We start from the raw sequence: 21,688 nt of genomic DNA on the forward strand, positions 1-21,688 counted from the left end.
CCAATGAACTTGGAAGTCAGGGTCTAGTAAGAGGCCCTCAGAGCAGGGGCCCCGGTCGCTGCCCGGGGCAGGGGCACGTATCCTGCGGCAGCTGTGGCCACGCGTCCCATGAGCTTGGACACCGGGCTGAAGGTGCTGGGGTCTCAGCCGGAGGCACCAGAGGCCCTCGGCACCCCTGCACTGCCCACCACCCACCACGGCTGGCAACAGGAAATAAGCCAGAGCGGGCCACAGCATTTAGGAACAGAATTTATTCCAATTTAAAACAGAATTCATTTCAGGAGAAAGATATGAAAAGTCAATTTCCATCAGGTATCTCTGGATTAAGGGGTCAGGGCCCCGACACGTCGAGCAAAGCCTGCCGTCCAGCCCGCCTCAGCTTGGCAGCCTTGGCCCCAGGACGTTGGCACTGAGCTAATGTGCCCATCCCCCAGCGCGCACAATACATGCATTTCAAATGACAAAAGGTTTAAAAACAGTATTTTTATATAATATTCTTCTTTAAAATAGGTTAAGGTTTAAATCGTCTGAAATCAGGACTGTGTAATATACAAGTACAACCAGAGAGAGCCCGCGACCCCTGCCCCAGGCTCCCTGTGCGGCCACGAGGGGGGGGGGGGGCGTTGGCACACTGGCGGGGGGGGGGACAGGGGAGGGGTCTCCCCTCCGGAATCTGACACAGGGGGAAGGGCGTGAGGCCAGCAATCTGGAAAGTTCACCAGGGTATAAAACAAAAACAAACCTCACAGGAGGGGCGGGGGAGGGGTGCAGACACAGGGGGCCCCCCCCGCCGGCATTGGCATAGAACTGGTCTCGCACCCTCTGCGAATCCCCGGGGTTCCGGAAACGCCCGGCTCTGGGGTGCTTGGCACACTGCTCCCTCTGGGAGAAATGAATACTTTGGGTGCCCCAGGCCCCCACGCTCAGGTCACCCTGGGAGCCCAATGCAGTTCCCTGGTGATCCGGGCCCCGAAGAGGCACCAAGACACGGAGGTGCACACCCAGCGAGGACCCCGCGCCCCCAGGCAGGCCCGCTGCCGACCCACGGCACACACCTCGCGCAGACACATGGCACAGGGTCCTTTCGGCAGACACACCGAGGGACAACTGGCACAGAAAGCGGGGCGGTTCCCTGGCCCCCCTCGGCCGGTTCTGCCCCGAGGGCCGATCGCGGGGAATGTGGCCACCCCGCCCTCGAGGGGCTCCCGCGGGCGCCACGAGACCCGTCCTTTCTCCTCCAGACACGGGCAGGCCGGCCTGGTGCGTCTGAGCGCGGAGGCAGCGGCCCGGGCACACGGCTCCGGCGCGGGGCCGATGGCTGCGTGGTCTCTACCGTGTTCCATCACGGGCCCTAACGCGCCCGCGACCACACGTCCTGGGCGGGGCCAAGGCATCACCGGCGGTTCATCCCTGTTCCGTTGTGCAAATCAAAACCACCAACCCACAGAAAAACACTGTAGTGCTCAGTCCACATCAGATGAAACAGCCCCTCATCCCCCCCACCCCCCAAGCAGCCCCCTGCTCGCTCCCAGCCTCAGAGCCCCTCAGAAGAAAGGGGCCCGGACAAGGCGGGCCCGGCTCTGGCTCAGTGCGTGGCCGTGGCCGTGGCCAGGCCTGGAAACCACCCCGGGCCGAGGCACCAGCTGCCAGCCTCCACGTGGCCCGGCCCCCGGCCCTCGATGGCTCTGGGCAAAGTGCTCGTTCTGCGTGCTCGCTTCCCCGGGCAGGGCTCGGGGCAGACGCGGGGGGAGGTTGGGGCACTACCGCTGGAGGCGACTCCCCCCTCCCTTCCTCCCGGGGACAGACCTGAGAAGATTCTGGAAAAAGTCCCCACCCCACCCTCACTGTTTCCAAACTGCTTTCAAGACAGAAATCAAAAGTGACTCTCAACCCAGGGGGGCCTCCTCCGGGCCACCTGGACGCAGCTGGGTGCCCCTGGCCAGGGCCAGAGGACGACCCTCTGGGGGTGTCTGGACGGCAGCCTGCAGGGCCCCAGGAGGGCCCCCAGAGGTCGTGGAGGGGCGGGGGGCTGAGAGCCGGGCCAGGCCGTCTCCTGGACCAAAGGGCAGGCACACCGCATTTTCCTTCCTCACCGAGAAAAAAAAAAAAAAAGGTTAGGCACTTCCCAGGGCGGGCAGCGGGGGGCGCCACCCACCCCCACTTCTTGGAGTCCAGGGTGTCAATAACTTAGGAAGAGAAAGAGAGAGAAGTCACAGTCCCCAGGCCCCGCCGCTGCGCCTGTGAGGGAAGGGAGCAAGGGACTAGGGGAGGGCAAGCCGCGGAGGCCGAGGCCGGCGGGTGGCTCTGTCCCTGCGTGACCGCCGGGAGCCGCCGGCCCGGGGCCGCTCGTCTCCACTCGTCGTCTCCATCCGTTCTTCTTTTTCCTTTTTTTTTCTTTTTTTCTTCTTATTTTTTTTTTTTATTTTTTAGAAAAAAGCGAGCCCCGAGTCAAGGCCAGGAAAAAGCGGCCTTGCCGCGGACACAGGGGAGAAGGTGCACGGGGTGTAAGAAAGAAAGACGTACGTCCCCTGATAACTGTGAAATAAAAACCATTTGTTAAAAATATGAAAACGAAATCAACCGGTCTGCGGGCGGAGCCGGGGCAGCCGGCCGGGCACGCGCCCCCAGGAAGGGCCCGCCTGGGGCCCCCCCCCGTCGGGCGGCCGGGCGTCACACCAGGTTGTACTCCTTCAGGTTGAGCTGCAGGATGGTGTCCTTGACGGCCGCGAACACGAAGCGGATGTTCTCCGTGTCGGTGGCGCACGTGAAGTGCGAGTAGATGATCTTGTCGCTGTCGGGGTTCAGGTCCACGAACATCTTGAGGATGAACTCCCGGGCGGCCTGGGCGTCCCGCTGTGGCCCTGGGGGGGTGGGGGGGCAGAGGCGGGTGAGCCCGCACCGCCCCCCCCACAGCACATTCCCTGCCGCGTACCGTGCCCCCCCATCCCTGCCACCCCCCCACTGGGCACATACAGAGGCACCGCCTCCTCCCTGTTCCTACGAGGGCCCGGGGTGGACGCCCTAGGACCCGAGCTGCCACCGCCTCCTGCCGGCCTCCACGCGGGTCACCCCTCCGCTTCGCAGTCGGCTGCTGCCCACGATAGACACCCCACCATCTCCGAACTGCACCCACCGTCCCCGACACACCCCCATCCAGAGGCACGTGCCCGCACGCACACACACAGCCCTACACGCCCTTGCACACGTGTGCACACTTGCACAGCTGCCCTCCCGGCTGTCGGCCCACAGCCATGCGACAGTACTCCACCAGCCCGGACAAAGCCACTGGGGAGGGGGTGGCCAGGCCCCGTGTCCTGTGTCATCTCCCTGTCCTGCGGCACACAGCAGGGGTGCCGAAAGGGGGGGTGGGGGCGGTCTGCGCTCCGTGCTGCCGCCGTCTGCTGGGCCCCGGGCGCTCTCCGGGTCCCCCCTTCGCTCCCAGCGCCTCGCTCCCCCACTGGGGCTGTGCTGGGTGCTGGGTGGGCGCCTGGGAGCTCGCCCACGCCGTCCCCACATGGCAGACACGGAGGCCCGGGGCGGGCAGAGGGGTGCGGGCGCAGGGGCGCAGGCGGCAGAGGGTCGGGGCACGGGGAGCAGCTCACCGTCGAACTCAGGAAAGTAGTCCACCAGGTGCGAGTGCAGGATCTTATCCTCCAGCAGGTCCTTCTTGTTGAGGAACAGGATGACCGAGGAGTTCTGGAACCAGGGGTACGTGATGATGGTCCGGAACAGGGCTTTGCTCTCCTCCATGCGGTTCTGTGGAAAGCGGGGAGTGAGCGTGGGCGGGGCGGGGCCGCGGGGCGGGGCGGGACCATGGGGAGCGCGGAGGGAGGGGCCCCACCTCGTTGTCCGACTCCACCAGCACTTGGTCGTATTCGCTCAGGGCTACGAGGAACATGATGGACGTCACGTTCTCGAAGCAGTGGATCCACTTCCTCCGCTCTGACCGCTGGCCCCCCACGTCCACCATCCTGCGGGAGACAGGCGCCCGGCGGGCTCAGCGCGGCGTCTGCAGCCATCGCCAGGCTGTGAGGGCCCCGCATCCGCCAGGGCTGGCAGGCCCTCGGGAGCTCGGGGGAACCCTCATCAAGCCGCAGCCTGTGCTCTGGAGACCTAAGCTCTGAATGTGAGGTCACGGCCCCATCCAGGTTCTAACTGAAATAAAACTGTCACCAGGAAAACAGGCGGTCGGACACGTGCCCACGGGTGGAGGCCCATAGCTTCTGAAGGTTCCGGGGACCCGGGAGGGCTTCCGACAGAGGCCCAGCAGGTAAGAGAGGGTGTGGACGGCAGGCAGGGGTGAAGGCCAAGAGTCAGAGCTAGCGCTTCGAGGCCACAGGGCAGGGCACGACGGCTGGGGACAACGCCACAGCTGACTGCCTCTTTGGGCCCCCAAGGGGGAGGGGAGGGGAGGCGGCTCCTTCCCTGCTGCGTACAACACCCCACCCCACCCCACCCTACCCCATGCCTCAAGGCACTGGGCTGAATGTCCTCCAAACCCAGCGCACCCAGAACCAGGCAGGGACCCGCCGTGGGAGCAGCGCCACTGCCGAGGTCACCAGCGAGGAGACTGCGCCCGAGCAGGATGGCCCTACCTACTCCAGTCACCGCTGTCTTTACAGGAAGAGGGACAGCTGGCCGCAGACACCCAGGGAGAGGCTGCATGAGCACGGAGGAGGAAATGGGGCGGCGCGCCTGCAAGCCGGGGGGGGGGGTGCCAACGATGGCCGGTGACCCCCCCCAGGAGCCGGGAGCCACGTGGAACAGACCCTCACGGCCTCGGAAGGAAGCAGCCCCACCCGCCGGGACCAGCTCCGCCTCCAGAGCCAGGTGCTCCTGCTGCAGCCGCCCAGCAGGTGCACACTGGCCCTCGTCCTTGCCGCTTAGCGACTCTCCACCAGCCGTGACCTGCCTACGAGGCGGGCCCAGGTCCTCAAGGACGGCTCCAAGTCCACTCTGGCCGCACACGCTGCCGCGCGGGACTGGGCCCCAGTGGAGAACCACTGCCCCCAACTTCCGCCATGCGCCACGGTGGGCCCGAGAGCCAGAGCTCAGGACCCGCCTGTCACCCAGCTCCGCGCGGGTCCCCGGGGCCGTCAGGAAGCCCCCACTGCCCCACAACACATCCAGGCCTGGCGGGAAGTCCAGATCACCCTCCCTTGTCTGCGGCCCCATCACAGAGGGGACTCCCCTCCAGCCGTCTCTGGCTGGCTCGGCCACCACCTGCACCACTACTGGGACATGGCTCACTCGCTGGGCAACTTGGTGACAGTCATTTATAAGCCTTATCTCACATCTGGGTCAGAAGCCCCCTGAGAACAAAGGGCGGGACCTGGTGAATCCCGCTGTCCCCACAGCAGGAGCGTGGGCCTGCCCTGCAGGTCACAGAGCCCCAGGCAGCCTGGCCGCCACCCCCGGAGAACCGGGGTGCAGGTACCTGAAGATGATGTTCTCCAGGTCGAAAGGGTACTCGATGATGCCGGTGGTGGGCACTCGGACCCGCAGCACGTCCTGCTGGGTGGGCAGGTAGCCCGAGGTGGCGATGCGGTCCACGTCAGCCAGGTAGCTGCAACACGGCAGGGGCCAGGTTGTAGCGTGCGAGGGGTGGGGGACAGCCCGGCCACCACGGGCACCCCAGCAGCCCTCACTAGCGGGGGTGTGGCAGCCCCGCCCTGGGCCTCATGGGACAGGGGAGCCGCAGGACCTGAGCCAGCTCTGAGGGGCTCTCTCCCCAGGCCACACGAGGACAGAGAACTTTCCAAAATCAACCTTCTCGTTCTAGCACAGTGACAGGTTCCCAGAAAGCCAGCTGCCACGGACGCCTGGGCACAGCCAGGCTGCCTGCAGTGACCACCTCTCGCCAGCGTGGCCCACGGGTCACAAGCAGCAAGCTGGCGTTCGCTCGGCACCCCCCGTGCAGCCCCGGCTGGGACCCGAGGGGCAGCGCCCTACTCACTACTTGGCGGAGTCCGAGAGCTGATACTCGCGCCTCCGGTCGTAGCACTCCTGGATGCCAGGGTCATCCCACAGGGTCTTGATGGCGTGGACATACCGGTGCTCAAACGTCGTCACCTTCTCCACATCGACCTCGCGGATCAGGAGCGCGTTGGCCTGCGGGCAGGGAGAGCGAGGGCTGGTGAGCGGCCTGCCCCCGCAGGGCGCCCGACCCAGGCGGGCCCGGCACCCAGTTAAGCACAAACAGGCGTCGGGCAGGGGCAAGGGCTGGTGGCAGTGGCCGTGCCCCGGTGCGCGGTCGCCAGAGAAGAGCCTGGGGCTGCAGAGTGGCCCCGGGTCAGGTCGCTGCTCCGCGGGGCAGCGGGAGGGACCAGAAGACACCGCGGACGCACCAGCAAACTCCACCGAAGGGACCGAGGACCAAAGGGACAACGGAAGGGGCACTGCCACCAGCAGCTGCCACGCGCCCGTGTCACAGGCGAGGGAACAGAGTCAGGCAGCTGCTCTTTGGTCTGCACCCCCTTCTGGGCACACAGCGGGCTGGGGGGGGCCGTGTGGGCCGGGGAACCAGTGGGGGGGGGGCGGGGTAGGACCAGAGGCTGAGCTAGTCACCGTGGCAACTGGTTTCATCACTTACAACTACGACGGGCCACAACGCAGCCTGACCCGCAGGACGCGGGGAGCCGCTCCCGGGGAACCAGGCCCTGAGGATGCCCCCCACACGTGTGTGCACACACGCACAGACACGCACACAGTGAGGCAGGTGGCTCAGGAGACCCCACTCCTCCAGCCCAGTCCACGTGCCTGTCCTCAGGGAGGTCAGGCCGACACACCCGGCTCTCAGCTGAGGCACCGGGGAGGGCACGCCTGAGCAGCTCTCACAATGGGCAACAAGGGAGCCGAAAGCCAGCAGGCTCCTCCTGGACCTGTCCCCTGCACGTGATGCTCCCCGGTCCCCCCGCCGGGGCGCCAGCCGTCACCCGCCTCTTGGTCGGGGCCTGGAGAAGCAGACACCGGCCCCAGAAAATGCACTGGCTGTGCGTGGAGATCGGGGCCGGCGGCCTGCTTTGTAGAAGCCCAGAGGAGAGCACTGGCCCGGCCACTGTGGCGAGAGCCATCGAGGGGACTCCGTGTAAATGAGCAGGCGGGACGAGTACCAGTAAAACTGTCTCTGGAAACAGGCCGTAGCTGGCGGCCCCCGCTCCAGATGCCGATGGACACCTACGGCCCGAAGCTACACGGGCGGGACATACGGTGTGGACGCTGGAGGGGCCTCGGCTGTGCAGATCACACAAACCCAGACCCGGGGGACAAGACGCTCCAGCAGGCCCTGTGCGCCTGGCTCATAGCCAGGATGGCAGGGACCCCCCAAACCCTGATCATCTGTGAACTGGGGTAAAGGGAGGAAGGCACCCATCGGAGATACATCAGCAACCCGGGTGAGTGACCTTCTTCAGCTTCAAAGCAAAAGAATGAATAAACCACAGAGCGGAGCGCCTCGTGTCAGCCCGGGGCAAACCCGCGCGTGGAAAGGCAGATTCCAAAACCGTACCTAGAGAAGCAAAGCCAAGGGAGGCAGAGGGAGGCCACCAGCGAGAACCCACTGAGCGGGCCGGCAGCTCCCGGGGGCAGACCCCGAGCTGCCCCGTGACCCCAATCTCCACGCCTGGGGACACGACCCCGAGAGATGAGAACAGGCGTGCAAATGGAAACCTGAACACGAACATCACACCAGCAGAATTCACAAGAGCCAAAAAGTCGAAACAATACAAGAGTCCGTTAAGTGTCGAGTGGATACACCTGGCGTGTCCGATGTGCACGCACACGCACCTCAGGTACATCAACTGCGCAGGCGCACGTCCCTCGGCCACGAGCGGGAGCGAGGCGCCCCCACCCGCCGCCCCGCAGACAGACCCTGAACACACGACGCTCAGGGTGGGAACCCGACATGAGAGGCCACGCGGGGTGTGAGTCCACGTGCGTGACACGTCCAGAACAGGCTCTTCCACGGACGGGAAGCGGCTCGTGGGGGCGGGCAGGGGTTCAGCGGGGACGACGGCTGATGCAGACGGGCTTCTTTGTGGGGAGAAGCTGTGCTGACAGCTCAGAGCCTGGAGCCTGTTTCCGATTCTGTGCGTGTGTCTCTCTCCGCCCCTTCCCCTGATCTTGCTCTGTTTCTCTCTCTCTCTCTCAAAATAAATAAACATTAAAAAAAAACAAAAAGGAAGAAGGGGCGCCTGGGTGGCTGTCGGTTAGGCATCCAACTCTTGATTCTGGCTCAGGTCATGATCTCACAGCTCGTGGGTTCGAGCCCCGTGTCGGGCTCTGTGCTGACAGCGTGGAGGCTGCTTGAGACTCTGTCCCTCTCTCTCTGCCCCTCCCATGCTCATAGGTGCATTCACTCACCCACTCTCTCTCTCTCTCAAAATAAATAAGCTTGAAAAAATAGAAAGGAAGGGAAGGGCCCCTGACCCTTGGGACCACCCGGAGCACAACACAGGGTGCTGGGGGGCGCGTGCCCAGGCCAGCCCCCGCGCCTAGGTCAGGGGCGCTGACGGCTGCCACGCGCCCGCGCAGGCAGGCACACACGGACGCCGGCAAGGACGCAGGGGTGAGCCGCGCCGGACGCGCCCCGCGCCTCACCTTGTTCTGCTCGTACTTGTACAGGATCTTGAGCGTGTCCATGGCGCGGATCATGGCCTGCATGGCGGTGAAGACGTTCTGGTACACGAGCTTGGTGAAGCCACGCTTGTCCTCCTCCGAGTAGCCCGCCCCGTGGATGATGCGCATCTGCTTGATGAACGTGCTCTTCCCGCTCTCGCCCGTGCCTGCGGGGCAGGGTGCGTGAAATCAGGCCGGAGGCCTGCCCGGCAGAGGGGCCCAAGGGCTCGGCGCTCCCAGGAGGTGTGGGACGCGCCCGCCAGTCTGGGAGGCTTGTCCCCCGTTTTACCTCCGTCGCGTCCCCAGGCAAATGACCCTGCTCCGCAGTGGGAACCTGAGGCTGGGGGGCAGCGTCTGCGGCGCGCAGGGCGCCGAGGTACGACTCGCGCGGCTACCACGGGTGTCGGGCCACACAACAGAGGTGACTGGCCCCTGCGGCTGGCTGGGTGCGCTGGGCCTGACGCTCCACAGGCTGCCTGTGGGGCACAGGCCGCGTCCCTACCACCTGCCGCTGCCCTGGATCCCTGGGGGACGAACTGCTACTCCTCCAACCAGCCCCCGGGGCCTTCCACGCCCACCGTGGACACTGAGTGCCATGTGGCAACATCTCCGTGGACCCCCAACCACGCCCCTCTTCCAGGAGCCCTACCAGAGCCAGCCTTCCTCTGGGGCAGGAGTCTGGCATCTGCACAGGGGCCCGGACACTAAGGACTGAATCCATCCCCACAACAGTCCCCAAAAGCACCTTCCCCGCGAGCCCTGAACTCAAAAGCACACCCAGCGTCACGCCACCTGCTGAGCATTCCAAGCTCACCCAGAACCCCCCCTCCTCCAAACCCGGTGCCTGCTCCCTTCTCCCCACCCGCTGCGCAGGCACACACGACATCAGCGCTCGAGTCTCCCTTCTCCGTAAACGTGAGGGGGTGCGGGGCTCACCAGCCTCTTCCCGGGCACATGCTGACCCCCACCTCAGCCTCAAAGGATCAAAAGGATCAGAAAGTCAGCTGGATAGGGGCCACGTGGCCGCCGCGCCCTCATCCCGGTCCCACGGAGTCCACAGCAGCACATCCTGACCTCGCTGCAACACGACACAGCCCGTGGTGCCCCCACCGTGTCACGCTTGCACCCCTGGGGCAGGGGGCACCCCACACTCTGGACCGGTAACTGCAGAGGTTGTTAGTGCCCACGACCTCCACCACGCCCCCTCCCCGAGGGGGAGACCGAGGCCCTGGCGGCGAGCACGGGCTGGACTCCACGACTCACTTCCAGCCAACAGAGGACAGATGACGGTGCGTCACTTCCGAGACAAGACCCGCACGACCCGGCACCACTGGCCAAGGGGAGGGGAAGGGTCAGCTGCCACACCGAGGACACTCGAGCAGCGCCGGGGGAGGGCGCCGGAGGGGTGGTGGCCGGAACCACCTGAGCCCCACGAGGGACCCCGAGCCGGGGCGCCCAGCCCCCAGCCCCCCAGGGAGTAAGTCCGGGAGTGACACTATCACACAGCACAGACACCTGCATCTTCTCAGAGCACAACACCTGCCATCGTTGCCTGATGGCCGTCCGCAGGCGCCCACTCACAGACCAAGGCCCCTCGGTCTGGGAGCTCAGGGTCCCCCAGGCTCGCCCACATGCTGCTCAGGCTTATTTTCACCACTGTCTGAGTCGGCCCCGCGTCTGCCCGTGCCCACGCACTGCCCGTGCTGTGGCCCCCGTGACGCGGTCCTCCCTGCACGCAGAGCTGTGGCCGCGGCCCACGTGGGGACTCTCTCTGCAGGTGTCCGTGGCCAGGGAGCCTCGGTCCCGAGTGTCTGCACTGTCCTGCGGCCAGGAGACCCCGAGCCACTATCTGAGTGACTGACCGCACTCGGGAGACCCGAGCCCCAAACCAGACGCCTGGAGCTGGGCCTTGGCCGCGATGCCTCTGCAGTGCTTCCATCAACGGCCTGGAGTCCTTGGCGGAGTGAGTACAATGTCTCTGGGCGGGACATCAGGAAATTACCTAACCGCCACCCTCCTTCAAACACCTCCCCTCATCTGGGAAAGTGACAGGAGGCCCCCCCCCCGGGGGGCCCCACACTGCCCCTCCCTCACCACACGCTGCGGGGAGGGGCCAGGAATGCGCCTGTGCACCTTCCTCCGGGCCGGGCCGGCTCTGTCCCCCTCGGCACTGCCGACACCAAGCAGAGTCACTCTGGGGGGCAACGCGGGCGCTGTGGGAGTCGTGCAGCACCCCAGGCCCCACTCCCTCGGATGGCAGGGGCCCCCCAGGGTGACAGCCACAGACTTGCCCGGCTGGCCCGGGGACCCCTAGGGGGCAGGACTGCCCTGAGAAGCCCAATCTCTGACAAAACAGGAGGGGGGCTGCCCCTGCTGGTCCCCGGGGAAGGTGGCTCCCAGGAAGCAGCCAAACAGGTGCCCGCGTCAAAGCTGCAGCCGCGGCGGCAGCCCCGCAGGTCGCCCGACTGCAGACGAGGCAAGTGCCACCAGAGGCCACGAGGCACGCCCTGAGTGCAGCGCACGTGGGAACTACGGACGGGGGTGCCGCGGACCCCGCAAGGGGGGACCGAGTGGGGGTCTGGAGGCGCCCCAGCATGCAGGCGAGGACCACCTCACACCGGCTCCTTCAAAATGAAGGCAAGGGGCGTGTGGGGGGCTCAGTCGGCTAAGAGTCCAACTCTTCATTTCGGCTCAGGTCATGATCCCACAGTTCATGAATTCAACCCCCACATCAGGCTCTGCACTGATAGCAGAGTCTGCTTAGAATTCTCTCTCACTCTCTCTGCCCTTATCCTGCTTGAGCGCTCTTGCTCTCCCTCTCAAAATAAATAGACTTAAAAAAAAGCGAATTAAAAACAAAATTGAAAGAGGGGCACCTGCATGGCTCAGTCAGCTACACGTCTGACTTCGGCTCAGGTCATGATCTCACGGTTCGTGGGTTCGAGCCCTGCATTGGGCTCTGTGCTGACCGCTCAGAGCCTGGAACCTGCTTCGGATTCTGTCTCCCACTCTCTTTGCCCCTCCCCCACTTGCACTCTGCCTCTCTCTCAAAACTAAACAAACATTTTTAAAAAATTTTTTAAGAGAAAATTTTTAAAGATTTAATTAAAATTACAGTAAAAATAAAAACGAAGGCAAAAGAGGGAAGCAGCCCTCCGTGGAGCCTCCAGAGGCTGCGTACGCATGCGGAAGGGGTCTCACACACACACGTGTGCACACTCGCACATGAACACAAGCGCACACATATGCACACGCCTCCCCCGCACATTCGGCTGTGCCAAACAGCACGACACACTGCTGTGGGCCCCGGAAGCGGGGTGGTGAGGGGCCACAGGAGGTGAGGGGGCCCGGAGAGCAGCCTCACATCTGGTAAGAAGCTGGGCGAAGGGAGAACAGGGGGGGTGGCTGGGACACTCCCCTAAAAGCGAGACACAAGCAGGATGTCAAGGAAGCCTGAAACATACCATCAGCCCCCGGAGGGGTCAGGGCACTGGACAACGTGCACGGCTGAGGTCACACGGTCCCTACCTAACACTGCTGTCCCGTCTGCAAACGACCCCTGCACGGCAGAGTAGCCACAGCCAAGACAGAGGCCACGATCAACCTCCAGAAGGAACAAAGCACATGAAAATGATGGGAGATGGTGTGTTCACGAACCTAACGGCGAGATGATGTGCTAACTACACTAACCGCGGAATCATCTCGTGGTGCGTGAGTGCATCAGCTCGTCAGGTTATTCGCCTTAAATCTACTCAGAATCAACGTCACTCATGTCAACAACGCCAAGGGGAAGAAAGACGCCAAAGGGGCCGGCATGGCCGACAGACTCTGTCTGCCTGGGAAACGGGCTATCGGTGACCCTGCCCCCAGCAGCCACCACTTTGCCAGGAAGGATGGAGAAAGGAGGGACCAGAGGTGGCGGCTGCTGAGAGGGGAGGACCTCGGAGAAAAGTACCACATATCATGTGTGGCGTACGTTCTGGGCCTACGTCAACAGCAGGAGGCCTCCAAGGCCAGGCGTGGCGGCGTGGCAGGCAGGAGCCAGCAGGGCCCTCTGCCGTGGACAGGCCAGGCCACTGCCCGGGAGGCGCTGGGCCACCACAGTGTCGGGGGGTGGACGCAGGGGACCAGGCTACGAGCAAGGCTGAGCTGGGGCCAAAGCAACCCAGGTCCGTCTTCCAGATGCCCTGTCTCCCAGGCCACCTGAGCCACTCCCGGATCTGTGGTCACTCAGTGCCCGGAAGCCAGGACACAGGCCTGCGACTGGATCCCTGGCCCCAGGAACCACCACACGCCTGCCCCAGTGCGCACCTGCACACAGTGTCTTGGAGGCCAGGCCTGCAGGGACCTCACGGCTGAGCCCATCTGGAACCGGCTGCTCCCCCAACCCCGGGTGGTGCTTGACCCTGCCCCCGTCACCTCCCACGGGGCTCCTCCAGTGCCACCTGACCAGCCCTCGCTCTTGCTCCCCGAGAGACATATGGTTGCACGTGACCTCTGGGCTCAAAACTGGCCGCTCTCCAGGGACAGAAGCAAGGCCCCCCAGAGGTCCCCCACGCCCAGGCCAGTGGCTGCAGCTGAGCACACCCGGCACTGAGCGGGAACCCCCGAGGACACACAGATGGATGGCATGTAGGACACACCGGTGGGTGATAGGGGTCCCCGCAGTGGGTGGGGTGCCCCGCAGCGGGTGATGAAGTCCCATGCCTCCTGGGAAGGAGCCGCGCCGGCGCTGAGTCCTGGCTGTGGACAGACCTCAAGTCCACACCGTGGCCCCCACCTGCCTGCTGTTCATCATCAAGGAGACGTCAGTGGGCACTTGTGCCACCAGGAGACAGAAGCCACCCCAGCGCCCGGAGCCTCCTGCGTAGGAACTCGATCTCAGGTCTTCCTCGAACTGCTCTCTGCAGCCTGGCGCTCCACTCCTTCTCTCCAGGCCACGCCCCTCCAGTTACTCATGGGGGGGGGCGGGGGGCGGTGTCTGCTGCTCCCTGTGTGCGCACACGCACGGGGCTGGGGCTCTGCCTGCACGCAGCCCCCGCACAGCCCGGCTCACAGAAGACACGGTACAAGCTTTTTGTGAATGAACAGAATGAACTTGGCCCCCATCCAACGTACAGGCTCCGCCAAGCATCCCCCGTGGTTCCTCCACATCCCTGTGCTGGGCAGGGGACTCAACTGGCTGTTTCTCCAGGATCAGGGAGCACCCAGGGAGCAGCCTGGCCTGGCGCCTGCCCCACAGGATCCGGTGGGACACAGCAGGGCTGGGAGCCCGTGGACCCCTCCAGGGCTCTGCCACGGCCCCCTCAGGAGGGCCGAGCTGCCCCATGCCCAGCTAAGATGAGCTGAAATAAAAGGGAAGAAAGTAGAAGCGAGAGTAGCAGCACCTGCTGTCTGTCCCTCACCAGGACCGAGATCTGGGGGCTGGGGGGCGGGGGGAGTGTGCAGGGAAGGAAGTCTGAGCCCTAGACCCAAGCAGGTGGGGGAGGGACCTGATGCCATCGGGGCCAAGGCCTACTGGGCAGGAGGGCCTCCTTCCCCCAGACACAACCTTACCCTAAGCCACTGAGCCCCGGACCCCAGGGGCAGGCGGCCAGGGCTCCCCGAAACTGTGGGCTGTGAGGCCGGGAGCTCCTGTGCCAGCACCCCTGCGACCTGGGACTCCTGGATATCCCTGGGACCTCGAGCTGTGTCAGTAGGTCTGATATCAAAGGCGGGACACTGACCTTACCCTGGGGACAAAAAAAATGTAAAGTCCTTGAGCAGCTGAAGATGACAGTTACACGCCCACTCATTCATTCAGTGACACAACTGTCCCCATGTCCCCTCTGGGGAGGTGCAGAGTGAGACCCGGGGTCACACAGCCAGGGACCATCGGGCCTCCACAGATGGGGCCACCTGGCCTCGGCGCTGGGGTGGAGCGCTCCTCAGTCGGGCGTGGGGTGTCCCCCAGGGAGGGAGAAGGCCCCAGTACGCATTGCGCTGATCAGGGAAAGGAGCGAGGACACCCTGGGGCTGGGGCCTCTGTGCGCAGACACTGACCGCCCGCTGGGCCGACACGTCCGTCGTCACTCCTGGCCCCTCGGTGGGATGGCCGTCCCTGCCGACCTCGGTGGGCGTCCTTCACCCCACACGTCATCGAGCCCCACTTTTGTCCCCCGTGTGCCAAGTCTTACTGTAGCCCTTCCGGGGGCACCGAGGTAGGCAGGACCCCATGAGCCCTAGCCCTGCCCAGCCCCCCATCCAGCCCCGCTGGAGACTAGGGGCGAGGCCCACGCAGCTCACCGCCGCCTCCACAGAGGCTCGGAGGACAGGACGGGCGGGCAGAGACTGCGAGAGCTTCCCACTTACACCCTTGCCCCAAGGGCCTCTGTGAGCATCCTGACCTGACACCTGTCCCTCCCAACAGGACGCCCCGAGACAGCACGAGGCCAGTTCCCAGTGGACCGGCCGGAGCCGCCCCTTCAGAGCTGCCTGTAGAGGGCCCGGGGCCCAGCGACAGGAGGTGAGGAGGGAAGGCAGCGAGACTGCCAGTCTCTGAGGACAAGCCCCGGGGGCCCCGCGCTACAGGACAGGGGGGCCCTGCTCAGCGGCCAAGGGAACTGCCAACCAGGTGGACAGCGTGGTCGACAGAAATGACAGATGGCGGCCCCCTCTGACCCTCCCCAGCACCCTTACTTCCACTTCACACAAGACAACGCTGAGGCCGGGAGTCAGACAGGAACAGAAACCCCACTCCACACCTTCCGGCAGTCCTGGGAGGGGATGGGGACACCGGCTGGGTCCTGGGGGGGGACAGGTGCCTCCCAGGGCCGTCACAGCTGCTCTCACTGGGGACGTGGGCCAAAGCGCCCAGGAGGACAGGCAGCAACAGGACTGAATGGCTCCCCCTGCCTGCTGAGCACCTGCNGGGGGGGGGGGGACCCAGGCAGCAAGGGCAACGTGACTGGGGCAGGCTTCTCTCAGAGGGAGGTCAGTGGCTGCACGTGGGGGGAGAGGGCTGGGGGCCGTGGCATCAGTGCACTTAACCCTGGGACAGTCCCTCCCTCCCATCGGACAGAGAAGGAAAGCAAGAGTGGGAGCCACAGTCCCGCCCCCGAGCCAGCGCCCCCCAACTGCTCCCAGCCACAGGGAGCCTTCAAGGCAAGCCCCCCACGGCCCCCCGCAGGAGGCCACCGAGGAGGCCAGCTGTGAGCTGTCCCCTGGGGTCTCCATCTGTTCACATCACAGCAGAGGGCCACACGCAAGATGGCATCGGGCCCACCTGAGCAGGGTGGCTCACGTCCTAGAGGGCTGTGGTGGCAGCTCCAAGTCACTCCCACCCCACTTCCCTGGGGGACATGGATTCCATTAGCAAATGGAAGTCACCGGCCACCATTCAGGAGGCTGCAGGCTTTGCACTGGGGGCTGGGGTGGCGGGGACCGGAGGGTGGGGAGCAGCGCAGGAGCAAGGACCGTACAGCACGGCGGCTGAGTGGCCGCGAGGTGGGACCCAGACTCTGGAAGGATGCCCTACAGGGGACAGACACGGTGGCTGCCCCTGAATATGGGGACCGTAGGCACAGCAGCTACAAACACCTGAGGGCTGCAATGCGGGTCCATGAGCAGCCTGGGCCCAGAGACCCCAGAGGCTGGCTGTCGTCAGCTACAGGCCGCCCTGCCCGCTGGGACAGCAGCACCCAGCAGGGGCGTGCAGAGGGGGCCCGCTCCTCTGGACAGCGGGGTCCGGCTCGGTCCACCCAGCCTGGCCCGGAGCCCCAGGCCAGACCCGCCCACCTTGGCTGAACTTTGCACCCGGCAGCATCTGGGACTGAGAGGGACGCGCACCTCCCCCCACCCCCACCCCCACCCCCCAGGGTTCTCCTGTAAGCGCCCGTCACCCGTCACCGGGCACCACGTGCCGATGCTGCCCATGGCCACGCTCCCAAGGCTGCACGGGGAAGGGCTCCACCACAAAAGTATGAAAGTGAAACCTTCTGTGGTTAAATAGCTGAGGCAGGACACTTCCTCAAGTCCCGCCGCAGCCCAACCTGGCGCACACGGGAAGGGGCAGAGCCTGGAGGCGCCTCGATCCTTGTCAGAGCATCAGAGCATTGGGCGCTCAGGGGCATGCCTGCCCCAGCGCCGGGGACACCCCTGGGGACCCCCGCAGCTCCCAGGCACCGGCGCCCTCCCGCACATGCAGGGAAAGGGAGGGAGAGGGCTCTACTGGGCCTGCAGCACTTCCAGAGGCTTCGCCCAAAGACACACACCCTCCAGGCAGAAGAAGTGGAATCTGAATAGAATGGGCATAAGGCACATCCCAGGGTGGGTCACATGCCCCCCAAGGCCCAGGGGCTCCCCAAGGGTGCCTCTCGCTCTCCCGGGTCGCAGGGTGTGCAGCACGAGCTCCCGGCCAGGAGCCGTGGCCACGCTCCCCACACTCCGCTAGCCGCCTCAAAGCCCTGGGAGGCGCGCCCTTCCCACCAGGGCTACCACACCCCACGCCAGATTCCGGGCCTTTCCATTGCCCTTCGGGGGCCGGCACAGCCGACAGGAAGCCTGTGGAACTGACCGCCCTGCTTTATTTAGAAATCGCAGACCCGCGGCGGCTCGCTCACTGCACCTCAGGGGCCGGGGTTCCGGGGAAGACCTCGATCTTCAAACAAACCCGCCCTAAGGAACAGACAAGGGGCCCCTCGGTGCTTGGCTACCAGGTGACAGAAGCGTGACAGCGAAGGACTTAGAAGCAGAAGCCAGACGCGCCTGCCTGGGCCCCTGTCCCAAGAGCTCCTAACTGGGCATCAGCCCACAGGCCAAGAGCTTCTCTCACAGACAGAACTGAGTCTCAGGACTGGCCCCGCATAGCTGCACCTCTACTCTTGCTCCAGCCCAGATGAGCGGGTGACAAGGCACCAGGCCTAGAGCCACAGCACCGAGAGAGCGAATGTGTGCGTCGCACAGGCTCACACATACGTTGCCTACTGAACGCAGCTTTCCGGTGCGCAGATGAGAGTGGCCACTTTGTAAGCACTCACCAAACACTGGGCAAGGCCGTACCCAGCTCCACAGCCCGCGCTGGACGCCTGAGGGGCGGGGGTCCCCATGGGGCGATCCTGTGTCCAGGGCACACCAGGCATTCCTGCTGTGCTCCCGTGACACACACTCCCCTTCGGGCCTGCGAGCTCACCCCTTCCGTTTTCCTATCTGCCCTCCCCTGCCCAGCCCGTCACAGCCTGAGACAGGTGCGGGGCCCCCACAGTGCAGGCTGGAGGGGGGAGGGGGGTGCTGGGGGCCTCTCTAGGATCACAGGGCCGCGGAGGCGCCACCCCCACCTGCAGGCAGGCACAGACACGGTCCGCAGGCTCCCGGGAGGGACACTGGAGACGCACCCCAAGGCTACAGAAGCATGAGCTACTGACCCGCCTCCAGGGACCCCATTTGGCCCCAAGCCTGGGTGCTCAGGAGGGTGGCGGGAGCACTCGGAGGCTCTCAGCCCCAAGGCAAAGGCCAACCGACACTGCCGCTGACACTGCCATTAACATGCCGATAACTCCTGAAGCCCCCCTCCCACAATGAAGTCTGCGTCACGCTGCAATACCACCCAGAGCCATGCTGTCCCCTTACATGCCCCTCGGACCCACTGCAAGTCTCCCCCAACATGATGACTCCTCTCTGCCTGTCTTTTCCGCAAGGCTGGCCCGCTGGGACAGTCTTTAAGTAAACCAGGATGTATGTTTGGAAGAAAACAGGGTAGGTACCTCATCCAGTGGGGGGCCCACGCGGGGTTTCCGCAAGCGGGAGAAGCCACGCATCTCCCTCCAGACCCGCCACCTCCCAAAGGGCCACCAAGTGCTCAGTCACCTGTGGACTCCGCTCCTCTAAGCCCTCGTCCACTCTCTGGGTGCACCACCCCCTGCCCTGCGCCAGCGCCCGACTCCCATCCTGGGCCCATCCAAGCTACGCCTGAGGGCCAGTGAGCAGCTGCGGCCTTCTCCCCCGTGCAGGGAGCCGGGCAGGGCAAGGGCTTCTGTTTTGTAAACGACCTTCCTGCCTTTGGTGGCCGAGTCCTGCAACAGCCCTGGGTAGGGTGACAGCACTTCGGGTGACAGCACTTCGGGTGACAGCACTTCGCCAACCGCCGGGCCTACTTGTCCCGACAACAGGTGTGCCCTGGGGAGATGGAGGCTGGGACCCGGACGACTGGTGCAGGAACCTTCCCCAGGAGGAGGCCGGCCAGGGAGAGCCCGCTCCCACCACACAGAAGGAAGGGGTTCGGGGAAGGTTCTGAGAATCTGCACAGGTCCCCGCACCCTGCCCTCCGCCTGAAACAGAAACCCTGAGGGAACGCGAGGGCGGCTGCTCCCGGAAGGGATGTAAACCGTTCAGGGAGGTTTTCTCCGCAGCGGGAATGGGGCGCTAGACGGGGGGACAGACCCCCGCACGTAGGATCAGGGCTCCACCTGCTGGGAAGAACCGAGACAAGATCCCGGGAGGTGAGGGGCACGGCCAGTGGATGACAGCCCAGAGGTCTGGCGCTGAGCAGATGCGGGGGCGGCGAGGGGGGCACTCGGTAAAGCAGGGACAGACGGCCAGCCCTGTGTGCAGAGGGGGCTCCTGCGGTGCGAAGTGGCACAGGGCTGACCCTCGAGGGCTCTGGGACCCCTCCCGGACGGCAGAGGCAGAGGCAGCGGCTGACCCACAAGGGCCCGGACACCTGATGTGGACAGAGCAGGGGCTGACCTGGAGGGCTCCCGAGCCCCGACATGGACAGCACAGGCACGGCCGGGCCCGCGGGGGCTGGGACGCGCCGCGGACAGCACCGGCGAGGCCGGCCCGGAGGAGGCTGGGCCCGCCGCGGACGGCAGGGGCCGCGGGCAGCGCGGCGGGGGCGGCCCCACCCGGCCGGCGCGGACGCCCGCTGGCCAGCGGGACCCCGGCAGGCCCGGCCCCACTCACCGAGCAGCAGCAGCTTGAGCTCGCGCCGGGCGTCGCGCTTGTCCCGCCGCAGCTGCTTCTCGATCTCGGCGTTGATCCGCTTGGACTCCTTCACCTCATCGCTCAGGCAACACGCCATCATGGACTCCAGAGTCATCGTCCCGGCCCCGGCCGCCCGCCGGCCGCCCCCGCTGCCGCCGCTGCCGCCGCAGCCCCCCGGCCCGCCCCTGGCCCGGAGCTGCCCCGGCCGCGTCCGCCTGGCCCTAGGCGTTCGGCCCCCGGGGCCGGCCGGTCCGCCTCGGCCGCCTGCGAGCGCCGGTCCCCGCTCAGCAGCGCACTCCCGCCCAGCCGCCCCGCGCCCGCGCCGCCGCCGCCGCCGCCGCCGCCGCCGCCGCCAACCGCAGCCGCCGCGACCGAGCGACAGCGGTGCACAACCTAACCCGCTTCTGGACAACGCCGACAGGCGGGCAGCGCGGCCAATGGGAGGGGGCAGTGGCCCGCGCGCCCGCCGCGAGGGCGGGACTAGCGGCTGCGCTGGGCGGGGCGACGCGCGGGCGGGGCGGGGCGCGGCGGGCGCGCCCGCGGGTTAGGTTGCGCCGACGTGGGAAGGGGGACGCGCAGCCGGGAGCCGGGCGGGGCCGCCCGGGATTGTGGGAATGTGGCGGACTCGGCCGGCCGGCTCGTCTGTGCTCGGCCACGCTCGGCCCCACTCGGGTGGCCCGCTGGTGTGGACCCCGTCGCTGCGGTCGCCGGACTTGGGGACCTCGGCCCGCCGCGAGACGCTGGGGTGCCAGCGCTCACGGTCTCCCGGGAGGCGCCCTGGCATTGCCTGGCCGGAAACGAACCTTCCTCTCATCCGTTAAGCATTAAGGAACGCCTCCTGTATATGGGGCCCGAGCCCAGCACTAAAGCAGCGTCTGATATATGCGAAGAAGGAAACAAGCATTAATGGAACACCGACTATAAACCAGGCATTACTTCAGCGCCTACTGTATGCCAGCCACTTAAAAAGCGTTAGTGCAGTGCCTGCCATCTGCCAGAGTATTATGTTTCATACATATTTGGAGCAAGCATTAATGGAGAGCCTGCTGTAAACCAGGCATGGATCAGGTATTAATGCAGCACCTGCTATGTGTGACCTAGGCATTAGAGCAGCACTTTCCAACTAGGCATGGGCCGAGCACTAATGTAATACCTGCTATATACCCGACAGGGCTAGAACATTATGGAGCACACTATGCATGGACCAGTGCAGTGCCTGCTGCATTTCAGGCAGCGAACTAGCATTAATGAGATGCCTATTGCATACCAAGCACCACTTTAAGCCCTTTAAACCAGCCCTACTACCCGGTTGATTTTACTGGAACGTAGCCAGGCCCTTTCACTTATGTATGGACCTGGGCCTCTTTCACCCTGAACCCATGGACTTGTATAGTTCTAACAGCCCTAAAACACTTGCCATCTGGCCTCTTACCAAAAGAGACCTAGAACAAGGTTCAAACACAGAGATGGTGCTCAATCAATGTGTTTTGAATGACAGAGAATAAAAGAAGTGTTCCTGGTGCAAAGACCCATTTTACAGACAAGGAAACTGCGGCTCCACTAGGAGCCTGCGATGGTGTCTCTCCCAGCCCTGACCCGGCGGGACCCCCACCTCCTCTCCCCACCTGGCCGTGCCCAGCTCCGATCCCACACCTTCCGAGCTGCACCTTGACTTGCTGTTCTAGCCTATTTTGAGATATGAGGTGAGGGGAGGGTCAAAGTCTCCATTTATTAGTTGATTGGGTGTGTGGGAAGGTTGGCTCCTTGCAGCTCTCATCTCTGGGGCTTCCATCCCCACACAGCGCCAGGGCAGGGGGTCCCTGGGGCTCCCCCCACCAATAGACAAAAGCGCCAGGTGTCATTTGTCATCCACAGGAACCACCAGACCGTGAGCTCCAGGAAGGCAGTGACCATGTGTGTCTAGGTCACCATGGGGTCCCCAAGTCCACCAGAGTCTTGGGCCTCTTTCCCACCCCGTGACACTCCTGTGTGCCAGGTGCTGTCTGGATGGTGATGAGCGAAATCACTTACTCATGGTGTGAGCTCCACGTATACGGGGGACTTTGTCCATCTCGTTCCCTGTGGTGCCCCCAGCACTAACACAGCACCCGGC

The 21,688-nt window shown here is 64.9% G+C and overlaps 1 protein-coding gene across 1 annotated transcript; it reads right to left on the reverse strand.

Moving 5' to 3' along the window:
- Window positions 1-236: 236 nt before the first annotated feature.
- On the reverse strand, window positions 237-19,892 carry GNA11 (G protein subunit alpha 11). The gene is made up of 7 exons (XM_039247632.1): window positions 19,555-19,892; window positions 8,599-8,783; window positions 5,957-6,111; window positions 5,438-5,566; window positions 3,842-3,971; window positions 3,603-3,756; window positions 237-2,861 (listed from the first exon to the last, which is right to left on the reverse strand). The coding sequence occupies exons 1-7, from the start codon at window positions 19,688-19,690 to the stop codon at window positions 2,671-2,673; spliced, it is 1,080 nt and encodes a 359-aa protein (XP_039103563.1). The 5' UTR covers window positions 19,691-19,892; the 3' UTR covers window positions 237-2,670.
- Between the last annotated feature and the right edge of the window lie 1,796 nt (window positions 19,893-21,688).

Source organism: Hyaena hyaena, unplaced genomic scaffold (genome assembly GCF_003009895.1).
Source record: "Hyaena hyaena isolate Hyena2069 unplaced genomic scaffold, ASM300989v1 scaffold_296, whole genome shotgun sequence".
Taxonomy (NCBI): Eukaryota; Metazoa; Chordata; class Mammalia; order Carnivora; family Hyaenidae; genus Hyaena; species Hyaena hyaena.